General features: G+C 32.8%; 3 protein-coding genes and 1 pseudogene across 4 annotated transcripts; all 4 read left to right on the top strand.

The window, feature by feature from the left end:
• Positions 1–1991: 1991 nt before the first annotated feature.
• On the top strand, positions 1992–8397 carry LOC146906898 (peptidyl-prolyl cis-trans isomerase FKBP62-like). The gene is made up of 13 exons (XM_085723949.1): positions 1992–2219; positions 2301–2387; positions 3966–4226; positions 4320–4394; positions 4517–4597; positions 4752–4946; positions 5047–5139; positions 5242–5417; positions 7165–7287; positions 7372–7518; positions 7601–7728; positions 7857–7995; positions 8102–8397. The coding sequence occupies exons 1-12, from the start codon at positions 2051–2053 to the stop codon at positions 7957–7959; spliced, it is 1638 nt and encodes a 545-aa protein (XP_085580075.1). The 5' UTR covers positions 1992–2050; the 3' UTR covers positions 7960–7995; positions 8102–8397.
• A 957-nt stretch (positions 8398–9354) lies between these two features.
• On the top strand, positions 9355–9811 carry LOC146906897 (metallothionein-like protein 4A). Its single transcript, XM_085723952.1, has 2 exons — positions 9355–9515; positions 9624–9811. Exons 1-2 carry the CDS (start codon positions 9421–9423, stop codon positions 9778–9780), a joined length of 252 nt encoding a protein of 83 aa, XP_085580078.1. The 5' UTR covers positions 9355–9420; the 3' UTR covers positions 9781–9811.
• Positions 9812–11440: 1629 nt separating this feature from the next.
• Positions 11441–12595, top strand: LOC146906896 (uncharacterized; annotated as a pseudogene). The gene is made up of 3 exons (XR_015017882.1): positions 11441–11596; positions 11737–11858; positions 12306–12595. The product of XR_015017882.1 is annotated as an uncharacterized LOC146906896 (transcript).
• Positions 12596–15944: 3349 nt separating this feature from the next.
• Positions 15945–18876, top strand: LOC146906895 (small ribosomal subunit protein eS8). Its single transcript, XM_085723950.1, has 5 exons — positions 15945–16020; positions 16122–16194; positions 17326–17656; positions 18288–18457; positions 18552–18876. Exons 1-5 carry the CDS (start codon positions 16017–16019, stop codon positions 18625–18627), a joined length of 654 nt encoding a protein of 217 aa, XP_085580076.1. The 5' UTR covers positions 15945–16016; the 3' UTR covers positions 18628–18876.
• The last annotated feature ends 976 nt before the right edge of the window (positions 18877–19852 follow it).

Here is a 19852-nt window from a genome sequence, read left to right as displayed (position 1 = left end):
CTCTTTCAATACTCTCTTCTGTGTTCAAAGAAAACAAATCAAGCCAGTAACTCTTTTTGTTTGAATTCTTTTTAGGTGACATTTACCATGGGAAAAGGGCTAATCCCTTCCCACCATGGGAAAGTTCCTTTTCTATGTACACTTGACAGTCTAACAAGTTGGAAGAACTTATTGTTGGTCACTTCCCTTGAACAAACAAAAAATAATACAATATTATATTAAACTTGGTTGCATTAAAAAAAAAGAATAGTTTTTTTAATAAAAAAATAAAAGAATAGTTGCATTAAAAAAAATTGTTACGTTATGCTTTTTTTGTTTTGTAGACGTTACGTTATGTTTTTTTAAAAGATTTACATTCAATTTTTTTTTTGGTACATTACATTCAATTTTTTTATAGATAAGTTTTATTTTTTGTTACATAGATAGAAGAGTTACGTCCAGATTTTTTTTATGTTTAACTTTAATAAGTTTAAAAAACTGAAATAAAATAATATTAAAATAAGATTTTAGAAAATAAAAGTTATTTAAACAATAATAACTAAAAGACATATTGAATTCCTTAAAAAAAGACATATTAAATTAATAAAATTTATTATAAATTAAAAAAAAGTTCTTTTATATCATTTTATAATAATTAATAATTATACTAAAATAAAATGAAAATAAATACTGAAATCTAAAATAAAATATATACTAAATAATATATAAAAAGATATATTGAATTAATAAAGGCCCAAAGTTGTGTAGAAAACTCAATAAATAAAATAACATTTCCCCTATACTATGTGGGGTCCGAATTTTTGGTAATTGTCAAAAAACAAAAAGTTAAGAAAAGGTTGAAGGTAAACAATCTCAACCATTCAATTCTTTTAATAATATATCAATGGTCAAAATATGCCTTTCCCATGGTGGGAAAGGATTAGACCTTCCCATGGTAAATGCCACCTTCTTTTTAAGGCTTGTAATTACTTCATTCAAATCAAAAGAAAGTAAAGAAAGGTTCGAAAATCACTAAGTGTCATAGTGATTGAAAAAATTGTAAAAGCTAGTTGAGCTACAACTAGTGTGTTACTGTGTTGTGGTAAAAAGAAAAGAAACAGTAAAAATCTGGATTCAAAGGAAAAGCATAATTAAGTTACCATTAAATTTTAACTACATATCAGAAAATATCACAGTATTGTGGGGACTGAAATAACCTACATTGAATAAACCGGTACAACTTTTTTGTGTGATTTTTCTCTCTTCTCTTATCTGTCTATTTTTAATACACACCCTTCACTTGTAATATTGATTTATCATTTGATTTTCTGAAACTTAATCCAAGTTAAATACTTAAGAATTTTTTATTGGTAAAATTTTATTAGATCATAATTCAAAACTTCCATTTCTTGTGATATTATTTAACTTCAATTGGCACCAGAGCTCTACCTTCAAAATTAATACACTCAAATATTATTATAAGATTTGGTGTAGGAAACTTAAAATCATCCTTATTTTAAGACAAAATTAGTAGATCTAATATATATAAAAAAGTAATAATCATTTTAATCTTTGAATGTGTAACGAATAATCACAATAAAATTTTAATGTATCAAAATTTTAAAATAGTTGTTGATTGTACACTTTATTAGTTTTTTTTGATTGTACACTTTATTAGTTCATCAATACATTAGAATGTTTCGTTAATACTGTCATATTAGTTCATCAATACATTTAGTTATTGTCGTATCAATTTCTATAAATACTTATAAGCAGCATTGAAAAACTACTTTAACGACTATTTTGAAATTGCTATCCATTGAAATTGTTATATATTCAACGATCAAATTGACTTTTATCAACAAAAAATCACAAACAAAAATAATAAAAAAAAATTAATTAAAAAAAAAAACCAATTAAATTAAACTAACTAAAGAAAGGAAAAAATGTTGACTATTGACACCAATCTCAAGCAAAGTCTTTCACTTTAAAACTCCTTCATCTCATTCACGCAGACAAAGTAAGATCAAAACCCATCTTCCTTCTGTACAACTTCAAGATTCTGAACACGATGAACGACGACTTCGAAATTCCCCAAGCCGAAGAAATGAACGAAGATTTCGATCTTCCAGAAGAAAAGGTTGGCGATGAGAGAGAAGTCGGCGATCGTGGTCTCAAGAAGAAGCTTCTCAAATTAGGTGAAGGTTGGGATACTCCTGAATTCGGTGATGAAGTTCAAGGTACTACAATACTACGTCGTTTTCATCTCTCCAGCTTCGCGTTTTTCAATTTCAGCTTTAATTAATTATTAATTTTGATAGTTCACTACACTGGAACTTTGCTTGATGGAACTAAATTTGATTCAAGTCGTGATAGAGATTCTCCTTTCAGCTTCACGCTTGGACAAGGTCAGTTATGTCTTTTCACGTCTATTTCCAGCTTCAATTTATGTTAATTGTGTGAAAATCTATGAGGATAATGTGTTTGTGAGAAGCTCCTTGTGTTTACTGCTTAGGGTCTGTTTGGATTGATTTTTTTCACCTTATTCTGAAACTATTTGGGAGAACTTATGAGAACAACTTACTATATGCTCATAAGCTCTCCAAGTTGCATTGGGAAAACAGCTTATACGAAAACAATTTAACTTTATTTTTTTCTTGTTATAGAAATAACTTATACATAATCACTTATATGATAAGCATATATGTTATAAGCTAAAGTTGCAAATTAAGTTGTTTATCCAAACAGAGCTTTAGTGTGGTTTCGTTGAAGCTTTTTGAGAAGCAGCTATAATTTATAGTGTATTTTTTATGACAAATGTGAGGATTAAGAAAGAGAGAGATTAAATGATGTGTAAGGCCCAACACAACTAGCAATATTGACATTGTTAGGCTGGATATCTTCCGTGGTTTCACGCGTTCGAACTCGGGGATCTTCCACTTTGTATGTGTGAGTTTATACTAGTGTTTCCCACTTCATCTACAGACCACAAAAAGAAAGAGAGAGATTATATGATGAGTGAAATTATGCTGTTAATCTTGGATAGTGGTGCAGAGCGTTTGGCCCCAAGATAGCGGGATAGTTGTTATTATGAAGACTAAAAAACAGTATACGAACCAAACATTAATACTCAAAAATAGAAATATAATGATAATTAACCTTTGTTATTTCTCACTAACATTAAAAATTACAATGCTATATAACTTAACTATTAATTGAAGTTCTAAAAGCAATCAAAATGGCAAAGTACAGAGAGGTGAAGCCGAAAACAAGGATTTAGGAGAAGAGAGACCACAAGAAAACCAAGTGCGAAGTGGGCAGAGAACATTTCAGTTGAAGCCCTCAGTCTATGTCTCTGTCACTGTAGCCTTAGCTGGAAATAACGGTATTCGTCATCAGAAACGTAAAGATGAGCGACTGGTAGTCTGTTACACAGAAGAGTGCAAAATGTGGCTCGCCTGCAAAACGCATCGCAGTGGACAGCAAGTCCGCTCCATGATTGTGCGCGATTGCCACACGTTGGATGTGGCTCGCCTGCAAAACATAGACGGCAAGCCCGCTCAGCGATGCCACGATTGTGTGCGATTTCCCAGCATTGGACAACATAGGAGTGGATCAATAAAAGATCAGGGTATATTTTGATCATTGACCAAAGCTATTACTTGGGTTTTGATGATATTACTCTATTAAATGTTTCCTATTGTAATTGTTATTTTCTTAAGAAGTGTCGAGTAATTTGTGTTTTTAATATAATGAATTTTTTCATTTCATTATATACTTTTTTCGTACATGCTTAGCTCAGTTCAGCATGAAGAATCCTTGATTAAAATCAGTGTTCTTCAGAAAATCTTGATAATTATAAAATATTTAACGAGTATAAGTAATGGCATACAAATTTTTAGTGAATTTTATATGTATTTTGATTCGATGATTTGATAGGCTAAATATTTGAAAATTGCAATGGAATTCGTGTAACTGCTTTGCAGGGCAAGTAATTCAAGGATGGGATGAAGGTATTAAAACCATGAAGAAAGGTGAAAATGCACTCTTCACCATCCCTCCCGAGCTAGCTTATGGTGAATCTGGTTCGCCTCCGACAATTCCTCCTAATGCGACGCTCCAATTTGATGTTGAGCTGTTGTCTTGGACCAGTGTGAAGGACATATGTAGAGATGGTGGTATATTTAAGAGGATACTTAAAGAGGGGGAGAAATGGGAGAACCCCAAGGACCCTGATGAAGTATTAGGTATATATACTCATATAACCCAGTTTCTATGATGCACTGTATTATTAGTTAGTTTCTTAACTATTTAATTCGTTTTACCCATTATCAATGCAGTTAATTATGAAGTTCGTCTGGAGGATGGAAAGGTTGTAGCAAAGTCTGATGGAGTGGAATTCACTGTCAGTGAGGGTGAGTCAATGCCTGTAATTATTATTTTTTTTTTTGACAAGAATCAATGCCTGTAAATTTTGACAATAGACATTTTTGTATTTTTATGTTGGTATTTGAAATTTACGTTTAATCTATAACAGGTCATTATTGCCCTGCATTCTCAAAGGCTGTTAAAGCCATGAAGAAGGGAGAGAAAGTGATTTTGTTAGTAAAGCCTCAATGTAAGTTGTGTACAGAATATCAAATGCTTTAGTGATATTTTATACGTATGACGGCATACTTCATAATATTTCCTTGTTTTTTTTATTATTATTAATATTGTTATCATTATTTATGTATTCAAAAAGTATTATCCATTTCTTTGTTGTATCATAGATGGATTTGGTGAGAAGGGGAAGCCAGCGCATGGTGATGAAGGTGCAGTTCCACCAAATGCATCACTGCAGATTACACTTGAGTTGGTTTCTTGGAAGACTGTTTCAGATGTGACTAGTGACAAGAAGGTCATAAAGAAGATCCTCAAGGAAGGGGAAGGATATGAGCGTCCAAATGAAGGAGCCATCGTAAAATGTAATCGCTAATCAATGTGAAGGATGACTTTTGTTTTTACTATGTATTTAGTACATTTTACTAATAATATTTTTTTTTCCGTCATTTTGCACCTTCCCAGTGAAACTAATTGGTAAACTGCAAGATGGTACTGTCTTTTTTGAAAAGGGCCATGATGAAGAAGAGAAGCTGTTTGAATTCAAAGCAGATGAGGGTAACTTGAGATCTGCATATATTTTTACCCAATACCTATTCTTCTGAGTCCAGTATTTTCTTTTGGTTATTTTAATGTTTGATGTGTTGAAATTTGAAACAGAACAAGTCATTGACGGGCTTGATAAAGCTGTATTGACTATGAAGAAGGGTGAGGTCGCATTATTGATTATTGCTCCTGAGTATGCATTTGGTTCATCACAGTCCCAGCAGGAGTTGGCTGTAGTTCCTCCTAATTCAACCGTGTATTATGAAGTTGAGCTAGTGTCATATGAGAAGGTAAGTTAATAATAGAGTGGTACATTTAAGCTATGCTTTAATATTGCTTGTATTATAGAATTTGTTATTTAGAAAAGCCACAACCTTGCCACCTTAACTAGACTGTAAAATGCTAGAGACTGACGACAGTGGACAATAAGATAATTACAAAGTTTAAACCACTCGGGTTGGCCTGGGGGTGTTGGCTTGGGATCTTGGAGTGTGCTCCTCTCAAGGTCTCAAGTTCGTTTCTCTCTGGTGCCAATTTCGGTGGGCTAATTTGGCTTCTTCAAACAAAAAAGATAATTACAAAGTTATATCTTAGCTGTACCTTCATTTATTTTTGTTCAATTGCTCATTATTCATTTTTTTTACTGCCGTTATGGTCAATGGAAAATTTTCAAGTCTTTGTAATCAATGTCATCAAACTCTAGATCCAAAGCACTGTCAAATATAGGCCATGGCGGCGCCATGGTGGGTTTTTGTGACAACCACATGGGAGTGTAGCTATGAAAGATAAAAAGTTGAATTAATTTCTAAGCAAACTCTAAATTGTAATACCAATCAAATGTAAGATAACTACCTCCATTTAGCACCATCTGGGATTCCTCATATCCTCCTCTCTTTTGCTTGATCTATTTCACGATAAATGAACTTCATCACTATTATCTCATCTGGATCCACCATGCACAACCCTGTAATAAGGGATAACTACCCCTCAAGCCATTCAAAATACTTTTCTTTAACCCTATTCTTAGTGTTTGCAAGTGTATTAGTTTTCCATTCGTTGGATGTGAGCATACCCACTAGTGAACCCATTAGTGAACCCTTATTATAAATCAGGCATCCCAAGGTCAAGTAAGAGGTAGTAAAAATGCATCGTGCCAAACCCGTTGCTTTAATAAATCTATGCAAATAAGAAATAAGACCCATTCTTGAATATATGTAAGTCGTGATCTTGCATTTGTTTCTTAAGGTGTGGTATCTTTTCTAAATCTTCAAACATCACATCCTGCCATCAATCTTGTTGTTGACGACTAAATCCCTTTCGTCGCATCCCTGCACAAATCAAAATATTTGAAGTGCTGCACCTAAGCTCGAAGCCTCATAACAGATATGGCAGTAGCCTGTAGACTACTAGATCTGGTTCCAAAGAGAGATCCTTGTTGTACTGGTTAGAACCGACATGCCCGTTGTAAAAGGTCACCCTGCTCCGTAAGAAGATAGAGGTTCAGCAGAAAATAAGAGAGCAATTTACCCTTATTGTGGTTAGATCTGATCTGTCATCGTTAAAATGTTATGTAGTCAATTGCTAAAAACTAGTTTTGTACCAACCCATATTTTTTAGATTGTGTACCTTAAGCATGATGCTATGTATTGGAAACTTATTTATGCTTTGTTGATTCCTTTATGTTCACACTTGTTTTATTAAAATTCACATACTTGGTTTAGTGGCTGGGGCGGGGGAGTTAAGGACTGGACTGATAAGTAGGTCAAGGGTTCAATCCCCACTATAACTCTCTCAATTACTAACAATATTAACATTGGCCTTTTAAAAAAGAATAATTCATATTCTTGGTTTTATATTGGGGTGGGGGAGTTAAGGAGTGGATTGATAAGTAGGTCAAGGGTTCAATCCCCACTCCCAATATATTCTATCAATTACCAACAAGATTAACATTGGCTGTTTAAAAAAGATTAATTCATATTCTTGGTTTTATACTTTGGCAATCTATTTCTTGTATTCGTAATCTTTTTCTTCTTTCAGGAGAAGGAGTCTTGGGATATGAACACTCAGGAGAAAATTGAAGCTGCTGGTAAGAAGAAAGAAGAAGGGAATGTTTTGTTTAAAGCTGGTAAATATGAAAGAGCTTCCAAAAGATATGACAAGGTATTTTGAGAAACAATACATTTGTTTACTTTTCAATACACGCATCTTCTGTGACATAATTTTGTTGTTGAAACTTGACTACAGGCTGCGAAGTACATAGAGTACGATTCCTCCTTCAGCGAGGAGGAGAAAAAGCTGTCGAAGACCTTGAAGATTGCCTCTTATCTCAACAACGCTGCTTGCAAGTTGAAATTGAAAGAGTACAAAGATGCAGAGAAATTGTGTACCAAGGTACTTAACTGTTTCTTAATTCGTCAGAAATCATTAATCTTTCTCTGCATAAAAAATGATAATTTTTGGTGTGGATTGATAGGTGTTGGACATTGAGAGCACAAATGTTAAAGCCCTCTACAGAAGGGCCCAAGCAAGTATGCAGTTAACTGACTTGGATTTGGCCGAAATTGACATCAAAAAAGCTCTTGAGGTTGACCCTGACAACAGGTATATGCGCTGGATAAATCTCTTGTGATTCTTAGCTATTTACTGAGATTAGTTTTGATTTCTGGAAATATTTCATTCTGCTCACCCGCTGTATGGTCTGCAATGTAACTGTTCTTAATATGAATCAGGGAAGTAAAGCTGGAGTACAGGAATTTGAAGGAAATGGTAAAGGAGTACAATAATAAGCAGGCAAAATTCTATGGAAATATGTTCGGCTTGAGAAAGGCTTGATCCTGATAGAAATTTTAGCATGCCATTATGTTTCAAGTATGTTCCTTTTATAGTATTAATTAATTAATTGCCAGTTTATTATTCTTTTGCTGCTCGTTTTATTAAGCAAGTTTGAAAAATGTGTTTACTTTTTGGGATGCAGAAACCTACTATAGACGCTACTGAGTAGTGATTATTGACAACAAAATCCGATCAAGTTGAGTATCTGTCTTCTATGGGTTTGATCGTCTTATATCATTTATGGATTATGGGAAAAAATGGCGTTGGAAAAAAATGGTGTTGGACGTTCATTTCGTATTTCATATTTGAGTTAACATAATTGACTTGATTTGATTTATCCCCATCTACTGTAGTGATTTGTATAAGAATTATTAGTGATGAAAACAGGCTAAGCTAAGGATTGTTTGAAGTTTAATGTTAAACGTTTTATTTCATTCATATTTGGCTGCAATTTTTCGTTTTCCATTGTTTTCTTAGTAAACATATGATATTATGGTGTGAAATCGCCAACATGGTGTTTGGAGAGCTGCTAACATGACTATTTCATCAGAAAACAATGAGTTCCATTCATGTAGTTGTTTAGTTCATTTTTCAAACGTCTCATTGCCGACTTGATCATTAGTGGGACTAAGCTATGACAATGTCCTAGGGTGTTCGATGAACTTCCCTAACGAATTCATGAAGTTTGCTTTATAGGCCCCCTACATTGCTCAATTCTATCAGATACGACTCAATTGTTGTTTTCTGGATGGCAGTGTAACTCTCGATCGGCTTATTTAAGTAGTTGAGTAATACGAGAGGCGTCTCACCAGTCACCACTGACTTGATCATTGGGATGCCCGAAGTTACATTTCAATAAATCGATAAGATGGCTAAATCTAGAGCTTTTTCTGCCCGGTTAGGTAAATTTGTAGCAGTTTTTTTGAATTATTAGCAGTTAATAAGAACCATGAGGTGGAAAATGAAACTCTAAATCGATAGTAGACAGTTTAGCGATAAATATATACTTCAGAAGTAATAGGTGAAAATAACATGATCTACTACCGTTGATGAAGTAAATCCAAGTGTTGAATAGAACTCTTGGGCCAAAAACAAGAATATGATCAACGTGTTGAAATCAAGTGTATGAAGAAACTTTAGAAGACACGAGGCTTTACCTCTTCATATGACTTGAATACATCAAACAATATCTTCTTCTGCAACATTCAAGGTGGTCCTTATCCAAAGTTTGTACGTGGAAATCATATGAAGAATTTAACTTGAAATGGTTGCCACTTACTACCTTAACGTGACATTTGGCACATTGTATATTCTTATCATTGTTATCTGTATGTGCTAGTCTTTAAGTCCATCATCAAGACCTATATATACATAAGGTATTCAAGAAATATTGAACACCATCAAAGTAGTATTATAACACTATAACTAAGAAGCATTTGAGTGAGGAGAAATAAGAAAATAATGGCAGATACAAGAGAAACAGTAGTGAGAAGCGTGGCAGTCTGTGATAACAACTGTGGCTGCACAGTTCCTTGCGCTGGTGATTCCACTTGCAGGTTCTTTTGAACTATAATTTCTTGAGAAATTAATTAACATTGCTTGCATCTTATTCATCATCTAATATTAATTAAAATTAACCATCTTAGTCTCTATAATCAATACAGGTGTACAAATAGTGAGGGTGGTGCAAATATTAATCACTCAACATGTCCATGTGGAGAACACTGTGAGTGTAACCCATGTAGCTGTCCCAACACTGTTGTTGCTGGAACTGGTTGCAGATGTGGCACAACTTGTACTTGCGCCTCTTGCCGCAGTTGAAATGAGTCACTCATGTTTGTGTCGTTTTGTACTTTCTCTATTAGCCATATATGAAATGGTTTTTGTAGTTTTCTATAATAAGCTACGTACGAACGTGTTATGTTTTTTGGTTTTATACGTATCTAGAGAACTCTTATACCATGGCATTATGAAATGGTTTTTGTAGTTTCTATAATAAGCTAAGTATCCATGGCATTACTCAATGTTATGCCTATGGTTTGTTGTTGTACTTGAATAATTGAATAAGAATACGCGGATTTTGTTTTTAATTTTGGAAAGTATTTATATTGAGTGACCATTGTTTGGTATAACCAAAATTAATTAATTGACGAGGCCTATACCACAAAACACAAGATGCATGGGTGGAGGGAGCTAAAAAGAAATTAAAACAATTAGCAATTCATTCACACAATAGTTAGAGTTTGGAGACTCTATTTAAAGATAGAAAACCTAATGTGGGATTGGTTCCCTCGAATTAGTCGGTCCATCGGATATTGAGTTTTAAAAAAAAAATAGAAAACCTAATCTTTATCCTACGAGATCGTTGCTGTAGGAAATCCAGTCCAAAAAGTTAATTAAAAATGAATCGAGATTGATGTTATGACAAACATCTAAAAATGACACTTATTTTCAATTGTATATTAAAAATAATGTGATCCCTTGATTAGGTTGAAGGGGTTGATGAACTTCATCAAATAACGAATTGTACCGGAGAATTAAGTTGATTTCTAGTGAAATAGTTATTTGTTAGACTTTACTTATCTCGCGATCGAACTCTGGATTACTAGGATCTTTTGAATCTGAATTTGATTTACGGTGAAATAATTATTGGTCAGACTTTACGTATCGATTTGATTTCTGATGAAATAATTATTGGTCAGACTTTACTTATTTCGCCCTTCATCTATGAACTAAAGCATTAACATAAAAATAAAATATATCAAAGGTCCCAAATTTTTGGATCGTAAAAAAATTATATAGTAAAAAAATGTTTAAGTTTAAGAGGATCAAAATATTCCTTAAAAAAAAGGATCAAAATATATTTGTCTTTCCCAATTCTCGTATTCTTATTACTCGTTGATTTCTCGTTGTTTTTGTAATTCTAACTATGTGAAGAAGAATCAATCAAATCAGTAGAGATGAAAAGGAAACATAATGAAAGTTAATAAACTGGTCAAGAAACTATTATGAAGATCAAATTTCAAGTAGTTTATTCTTGTTAGTAATTAATTTTCATCTTTGTTCGGTTTTATGCAGTATTGTGATGGGGTCACAATCTTAAACAAATAATTCAAGTTATGAAGTTATGTTGTTGTTCACTTGAAAATTGGGTATTGGTTGTGATCTTTGTGCCTAAAACTAGTTGGTTAAACTAATTGTTTGCAAATGAGTTAATATTGTGTCTACGATGAGATACAAGTCAATCAATGGGACCCGAGGATAGTGTTTGTTGTTCCCAGTAAGATGCTAGAGGAATCTAAATTAAGGTTTTTGTGTGTGTTGAAGTATAGTCCTAATAAATACTCCCTTTGTCCCAAATTATAAGCTTGTTTCATTTGGGATACATACCTACAATCAATCAATATATTACTTAATTTAATCAACTTCCATAGGTTGTGTTTGTTGGTTATCATTGCATGGTACTACCCTGGCAGTCATCCGATCATAACCTTTATGTATATAGTCGAATAAGTATTTGATGGAAGTACGCAGGTTACAGCACTCCATGTTGATGTGAGCTTAGTATTTCATTAGCAACATTGGGTTGTAAGGAATTACATGTCTATTGTTCAAAACAATTCTATTTTTCATTATGGTGTGTCCATTTGATCTTCTTCTCCTATACATATGATATCCATTGTGGTCAACAATCGTATCTTCTTGCATTGCATTGCTTCTTTACTTTTCATGCACTCAAATTTCAACTACTTAATTTATGTTGATCTTGTCGTCCAGGACCTTATGCTTGGGTTGAACACACAACTGGCGAGACCATACTTCCCAATAATCCTAATGAAGGGAGCATCAAGAAGAGGAATGAGAAGAAACGCATGAGGCAACGCCGTGCCTTTATACTGGTATATATTATCCACTTAAATTCATCTTATTTATTACTGTTCAACAACACCTTTTGATTTGCAAAATCATTTACATGTGTGAGTCGTAATAGTGCTATAAGATAATGTATTACAACTTTGTCAATATTGTTTACTAGGAAATGTATCGTCTTTTGAGGAGTATAAACTAAAAGGTGTTGTCTGGAATGGTTATGACCGTTTATCTGTCAGCTGCTGCTGTTAATTTAGCTATGTATTAGGGAGGCTAGAGTAATTTTCTTTTACAACCTAACTAAATATATGTCCTATTTTTTTTTTTAAAAACTAAAAGTTTCTCTATGGCATTGGTATAGAAGAATTTGAACTTTGGTTGTATATCAACCAAATGGTTTTCGGATAAACATAACAGTGATCATGGTTTTTCACCTAAGATAATTTTGTGTTCATTGCGAACTTTTTTGCATGTAGGCGGAAAAGAAGAAAAGGAAAGCTCAAATGCAAGAGGCTGAGAGGAAGAAGAACATTTAAAAGGTAGAGCGCAAAATGGCTGCAGTAGCAAGAGAAAGAGAGTGGGCAGAAAGACTGGTTGAACTGCAGCGCCTTGAGGAAGAGAAGAAAAAGTGTATGGCTTAAATTTGCTTAAGACCTCATTTGCAATTAGTAATACCGGTCAAGTTTTTGGGCCTATTAATAATTTGAACCCTCTACACATAATAATTTTTCCAATGCTCTACATGAATTGCTTTTTCATCTGGTGACCATGTTATCCTCACATGTCTTGAACAACATGTGCTTTAGGGGAAGGTTCCTACATCAACATTTATTACTTGTTTGTTTGTACAAATGATCCTCCTTGAACTGTACTGAAAAATTCGTATTGTGGGGATTGCGCGAAAGGTTTACGATGAAAGTGCTAACATAACTTTAGGTGCTTCAAACTCTAAATTCATACATGTGTGTTTGTTTTCACCCCATCAGTATGGTATACATATGTGGGATTCCTATTTGCATCGGTGTGAATGAACACAATTAGAGTACATCATATTCTCAATTGGACCCAGCATTTACCCGAAGTTTTTTTTTAATCACTTTATGTTCAAATTCTTGAAAAAGACTAGTAGCTGGATGTCTTGGGGGTGTAATATTATTCTGCATAACATGCTCCGCAGTTCTATTTCTCGATTTTGGCCATTTCCCATATATAGTCATTCAAATTCAAATTGCATCCACCTTTTTAGTCTACTCTACATTTGTTTTTGGCATATTTTGGTCAAGCTGCTTTCTGGTCACAACATCCTAATTCTGGGCTTGAAAATGAATTCCTAGGAATTGGTTTTGAGAGTAAATAGTGTGATACTTTAGGTGCTACTATTGTCGGGGTATTAAAGATAATGCATCTGGTATGGGATATTCTTCAGGCTTTTCCTAAGAATGTGCATCTGACGTTCAATACGTGGTTTTATGATGACCGCCTTCGGCAAGCAAAGGTCTTGGGTTCTTCTGACACTGGTGGACAGGTTGTTTATATATTTGATCAGATGTCTACCTTAACTGATGCCCATTGTGTATTGCGAAACTTGCAATTTTTCACTTATATCAGTGGCTTTCTTATCTCAAATTTTAGACTCTTTCTTTTGGAGGACAACTTAATTATTGTTAACAAAGGTGAATGGCTTCATTATGTTTGCTTCTTTAAAAACTGTCATGTTTGCCTTGCACTGCTCAGATCATGTTCCAATTAAAAACCTCCAAACATCTTTAGAGGGGAAACATTAGCATTGTATTTTATTTCAGTTTTAGTTGTTTTGTTATCTTGCCCTATTTACCCTTGGTGATATAAAAGGGGAAGCATTAGAATTGTATCTTATCAATTGAAAAATTCAATATAATGAAGAATATACAATAATCTCTCGGGTTAATTGCATTTTCTGAGTTCATTCCACTATGCATGCACTTGAGTCAATGGTTTGATCTCCTTGTGTTGGCCTTCACACTTTTTTGTTATTTCATTCTTGTGTATATTTAATTTTGCGGTGACAAAAATTAACTTTAAATAAATTAATTTTATATAATTGATTTTAGTTGAAAGTAAGTTGAATTTAAAGTGAATTATGTTTGAATACAGTTCTACAAGTGTAAAGATAATGTTTAGAGTCGAAAACTACAAATTTAAACTAATTCTATAGACAAAAATCAATCATGGTCGACATCAACCAATTTCAATTACAACAAAATGAATTCACACACTTTTTTTTTTTCTTTTTGAAAAAGCCAACAATGCAATTCTGGTAATTCAACATGACTTGACCGTATATCTAAATTTTAAACTAAATACATTAACTTTTGTTTACATAAATGTCTCTATTAAGAAGACCAAAGATAGTACTAATTTACCAATTCACCAGTAATCCAAGTTGTTTAAGCACTGATATTGACAAATAATCTTACATCACTTTAGGGGATTTTACAAATTGCTACTCATAATTTCCAAAAACAAGCTTTTATTTAGGTACTTTCATTCCAACTAACAGAAATAGACCTTATTTCAATATATCGATTGCATTCTTACATCATTAATGCACCCATTTCTGTGTTAATTAAGTTCACCAATTGTATGGTGTAGAATTTATATTTAAAATACGAGGAGAAACAAATTTCAGCTGAACATAACATTTCTGTTTTTAGGTTGATATTTGAGACTAAAAATATGATATTAGAATCCATGTTTAAACACTTCTCTACATGCAATTGTTTGAATATTGTACTATGTTGGCTATATATACTGTAAAATTGTAATGCCTATATAAATCAGAATATGAAACTAGTTCCAACTCATCAAATCAAATTTAGAAAGATGCTATAAAGTAAAAACCAAAATAAGATTGTTGAGAGGAACTGAAAAACTGGGAAAAATGTAACAGATCAGGCTGAGATTTTTTCTACAATTTCAATCGAAATAGAAATAACATATCAAATAGAATAAAATGTACAAAAGGATTTGAGTGACAATCAAGTAATTTCAAAAGAACAAAACAAACAGTACGATAAACTACACATTCCAAATAAAAAAAAAGGAGTTCTTAAGGATTTAATCATTGGAACAAAAAAGGGTTTCTTTTCACACACCCCTCATTTCCAAAAAATTATGCATCATATCAAAAATGCATTTTCGAATGACATTTTTTGTACAAAGTATAAATGTGCTTTCAAACGTAATCAAATTGTAAGGCTTGTAAGCTTTATTTGGATCAAAACTACATTACACATTTTGATTTGTCAGGTATGAGTACATTTCCCAAACTCATTTGAATTACACGTTTGCCTTGTTATTAAGTCATGTAATCTAAAAAAAATGATAATTGCTTTTTATTTTTTGAATAAAAAATAAAAATTGATTATCAAACAAGGTAAATGGGTATGTGTTCGAAATCCAACCACCGTAAAAGCAACATTGTTAAATACGAGGGAGTGGTTTTCCGCCCATTGTAGTCCTATCGGAATCGAGGAATTATTCACTAACTACAAACAAAGGATATTTGGTTCAAAAAAAAGGATAAGCACGTAAAAATTATGGACATGTTTGTCGTGGATTAAAAAACATGATTTTTACTTTATATTTCAAAAAACATTTTTTGGAAAATTTACTGCAAAATAGTAGAAGTTATTTTGAATTCAATTGTTATAATTTAAATGAGTAATTTAAACATTCACTAACTTTATATGTTCATTGTTAGAGATTTAATATAATAAAAATCACCGGTACCAATTTAGGTGAGCTAATTTAGCTTCTTCAAAAAAATATAATAAAAATCACATTTAAAAAAAAAAAAAAGATATATCTTGAAATTGGTTTTTATGAAAAGCTATTAATTTCTTATCTTTTAGGCCTTTTTTGATGTTTTGTTATCTAGAAATTAGAATGATTTAAACCAATTTATTATTTGATGATTTTATTTACAAAAAATTCTTTGTTAAAACACTAGTAATAAAAACTGTGGGCTTATAATATGACCCATGATTGTGGGCTTTGTCTGCATACCCATTGTGCAGGCCCAATTGGTTGCATCTAGGGTTTGATATAAGTGATAAGGGTTTTTATCGCAAAACACAGTCGTCGACACACAGAAGCAGAGAGAGGGAGAGGAAGAGGGTGAGGCAGAGAGAGCAAGCTTCGTCAAGATGGGTAAGATTCATCTTCATCTTCATCTCTTTTCTTGGATCTGTCATTGTTCAATTTTCTCAGTAAATTATTTGATGGAACTCATGTGATTGTTTTTTGACCAGGTATTTCTAGGGATTCCATGCACAAGAGGCGTGCCACTGGTGGCAAGAAGAAGAGCTGGAGAAAGAAGCGAAAGTAATTCTTTTTTCCTCTCTCTAATAAAATTATTAATTTGATTTTGAATTATTAGATCCAGCTTGTTTTTTGTTTTTCGAATTTTGTACTTCATTATTCAAATGGCTGAATTTATTGTTAAATATTATAGATTTTTGATGGGTTATGAATTTGAATTAATGTCTTTCAGTATTAAGGCCCTATTTGGATAAAAAGCTTATTTGCAGCTTATAAAGCACTTATTTTTAAGCTTACATAAATAAAATAAAAATGTATTTGTATATGCTATAAGTTGTTTTCAAATGGTATCTCGGAGAACTTATGAAATTAAGCTAAAAAAAAGCTTATAAAAAGTGTCATAAGTTAGTTTGCATAAGTTCACATATGCCCGTATGGATTGTCTTAATTTTTGAGTTTATGAAAAATAGCTTATGCAATTAAATAAGCTTTTTTTTGTTGATTCATAAGTTCTCACTAACCAAAATTGTATCTTCATAAGCTTTTTTTTTATAAAGTACCTTTACAAACTTATGAATAATACACACAAGCTTATTTATTTGCATATGTTGTTTTGCCTAAGCGCCAATCCGAAAGGCCCTCAAACAGTCTCACATAACGTATGACTGCAGATAAGCCCAAATAAGCCAATCCAAACAGGCCCCTAATCTGTTTGTTAAAACTCAGGTTTTAATGTTTTTAATATTCTTGTTCTCATTGTGCTCCCTTGGTTGGACGAGCTTGTCTTTCTTTATTGCCACCCTGAATTAGTTTTCTGGTGTATGTCATTATTCATTCCTGGAATTATGTATGGCATAGTTTTCAATCATCATATTTAAATGATATATGAAGTTTGTCTACTTTTTAATGTAATGAAGATGAATATTGATCAAAATACATAGAGGATGTATACCTATTGAGATGATTATATATCGTCTATATTTAATTTAAGAAAGAAAATGTATGCCGTTTTCAAGTTGTCATTCTTTCCTGTTAAATATGATTAGGATTTTTGCCATCGTACCTTTGATTAGATTATAATTTGAATGGTGTTTTTTTTTTTTGATGTGCTGATCTCGTCTAGTGATGATATACTGATCCCCATTAATTTTAATTGTTCTCTAAGTTTAAGTTGTTTTCGTTGGTTTTGTATAGGTACGAGCTTGGTCGCCAGCCAGCCAACACTAAGCTGTCTAGCAACAAGACAGTCAGGAGGATCCGTGTTAGAGGTGGCAATGTGAAATGGAGAGCTCTTAGATTGGACACTGGAAATTTCTCGTGGGGTAGTGAGGCAGTGACTCGCAAGACTCGTCTTCTGGATGTGGTTTACAATGCCTCAAACAATGAGCTTGTTCGTACTCAGACTCTGGTTAAGAGTGCCATTGTCCAAGTTGATGCTGCACCATTCAAGCAGTGGTATCTTCAGCACTACGGTGTTGAAGTTGGTAGGAAAAAGAAAACAGCAGCCAAGAAGGATTCCACAGAGGTGATAGTTTTGGAAATTTTCCTGTTATATATGTTTGTGTTGTATGATATATGCTTTCAGTTATGGTGGCCTGTGGATGGTTTTTTTATTTTGCATATCTTCAATTTTTAAATAACTGTGCCTTTTCAAATATTTATCTTTGAAATCTGTATATATTGAGTTGAAATTGTAAGTCTGTGCTAGGCTTATTGTTTTTTTATTGGATATATTTTGTGTTTCTTAATGGCATGTTCTTGAAAGTTTATAATTTGTTCCACTCTTTATAGGATAACCTATGTTTAGTTTACCATTAAGGGGTACTTTAAGTTATCACTTTAATTGGATGTATTCTGTGTTCCTTAATGGTATGTTTTGAAAAGTTCGTAATTTGTTCCAATCTTTATATGAATAACCTATGGTTACCATTAAGGGGAAATTATCATTTTTATTGGATATATATTGTGTTTCTTAATGACATGTTTTCAAAAGTTCATAATTTGTTCAACTTTTTATATGTATAACTTATTATACCATTAAGGGTAATTTAAGTTTTCATTTTGTGGATTAAATTGGCCTGCATTCTACTATGTAGTAGTTGTCTCTAATCTCAAATCTGATGTCAATTTTCTGATCTTTTGAATTGAACATCCAGGAGGCTGAAGTTGTTGCTGAAGAAGTTAAGAAGAGTAGCCACGTGCAGAGAAAACTTGAGCAGCGTCAGAAAGATAGGCAACTTGATTCCCACATCGAAGAGCAGTTTGGTGGTGGACGTTTGCTTGCCTGCATTTCATCTCGCCCTGGTCAATGTGGCAGGGCTGATGGGTATGTATAACTCACCTTGTCTCCGCTTATATTTTAGTAAACTCCATCTTTGTTTTTAGTGTTCACTGTTCTTTTTTCTTTTGATTTCCAACAGGTACATTCTTGAAGGTAAGGAGTTGGAGTTTTACATGAAGAAATTACAGAAAAAGAAGGGAAAGAGTGCTGCTTAATTGAAGTGTTTTCCAACTTATGTACGACTTCGTTTGTATCCCATAGATATTGGTATTTGGAACCATTCAAGTTTATGTTTTCTTTGGTTGAATGTTAATTGGACACCTCTACTAGTTTTATGCGAACTTGCTAGTTTTATGCAAACTTCATCCAAATTTTGTTCTTTAGTGGTTCATGTTCTTGATATTCAACCTACTGGAGTTTAATGTTTCGGAATTTATAGTTCGACACCTTAACTTATTTGCTAATTTTGCTCTTAAATTATTCATATTACTGATTTTCTACTGTTGCAAAATGGTATGTAACTGTTAGCTGGATCACTTTAGGTTATGCTAGATTTAAATGTGATTAGCATTTGGGATGGTAAACTCTGAACTTTGTCCACCATCCATGATATCGAGCATTCAAAGTAATGATTGATTATTCTATTTGAGAAATTTGCTTGCAAATACTTTTTGGAATTGTATCTTGTACTCATACCTTTTGTTTATCTGCTGAGGGAGTTCTTAGTTTTCCTACCTAAGAATCACATTACATGTTATTGAACAACATAATTCTTATCATTCTTTTATTACCTTTGCTGGCTTGTGATATATTAATTTAGTTGTGTAATGTGAGAAATTTGTTGCCTCTTGCAAATTTGAAATCCTTTTGTACTTCCTTAGTCGACCTCAACTTTCAGCTCGTTAGGTTGTAATGACATCTCTGTCTTATGAGAGAAATATTACACTGGAAACTTTTTCCCATGGTTACAATATTTTTGGTGTAATGTTTTTAGGTGGCATTAGGTGAATCATTTCCCTCCATGGAGAAGTTTTATTTTTAGCATTAGATTAAATAAGGAGTATAATATCATCATAGACACTCAACTATTTCCACCACTTTTCTTTCTCCTCATTATCCCTCACTCACCCTCCACCAGCAACACCATCTAACCCACCGGTCCTAAATATCCTTCTTCCCTTGTTTATTCATTGACATCAATTATCTTTTGTTAATCCACTCATTATTATTCATTGTTAAATGGAATCCTTGAACTACATTCCATAGTAATTGTCAATTCCACCAGAAAATATTGTGTTCATAAATCCAAAACAAAGAACAAATATCATTTCAATTTCTATCTCATGATCAAGCTAAACACAACAACAATACTGTTTCAAAACATTCAAACTTGAACACAACAATATTCATCACAAAAAACCTATTCCTCAATTATTTCAA

Source organism: Medicago sativa, chromosome 7 (assembly GCF_051527215.1).
Source record: "Medicago sativa cultivar Bolivia chromosome 7, Bolivia_mono, whole genome shotgun sequence".
In the NCBI taxonomy this organism is placed as follows: Eukaryota; Viridiplantae; Streptophyta; class Magnoliopsida; order Fabales; family Fabaceae; genus Medicago; species Medicago sativa.
Note: the sequence above shows the minus strand (reverse complement) of the source record. Positions and strands in the feature narration are given on the sequence as shown.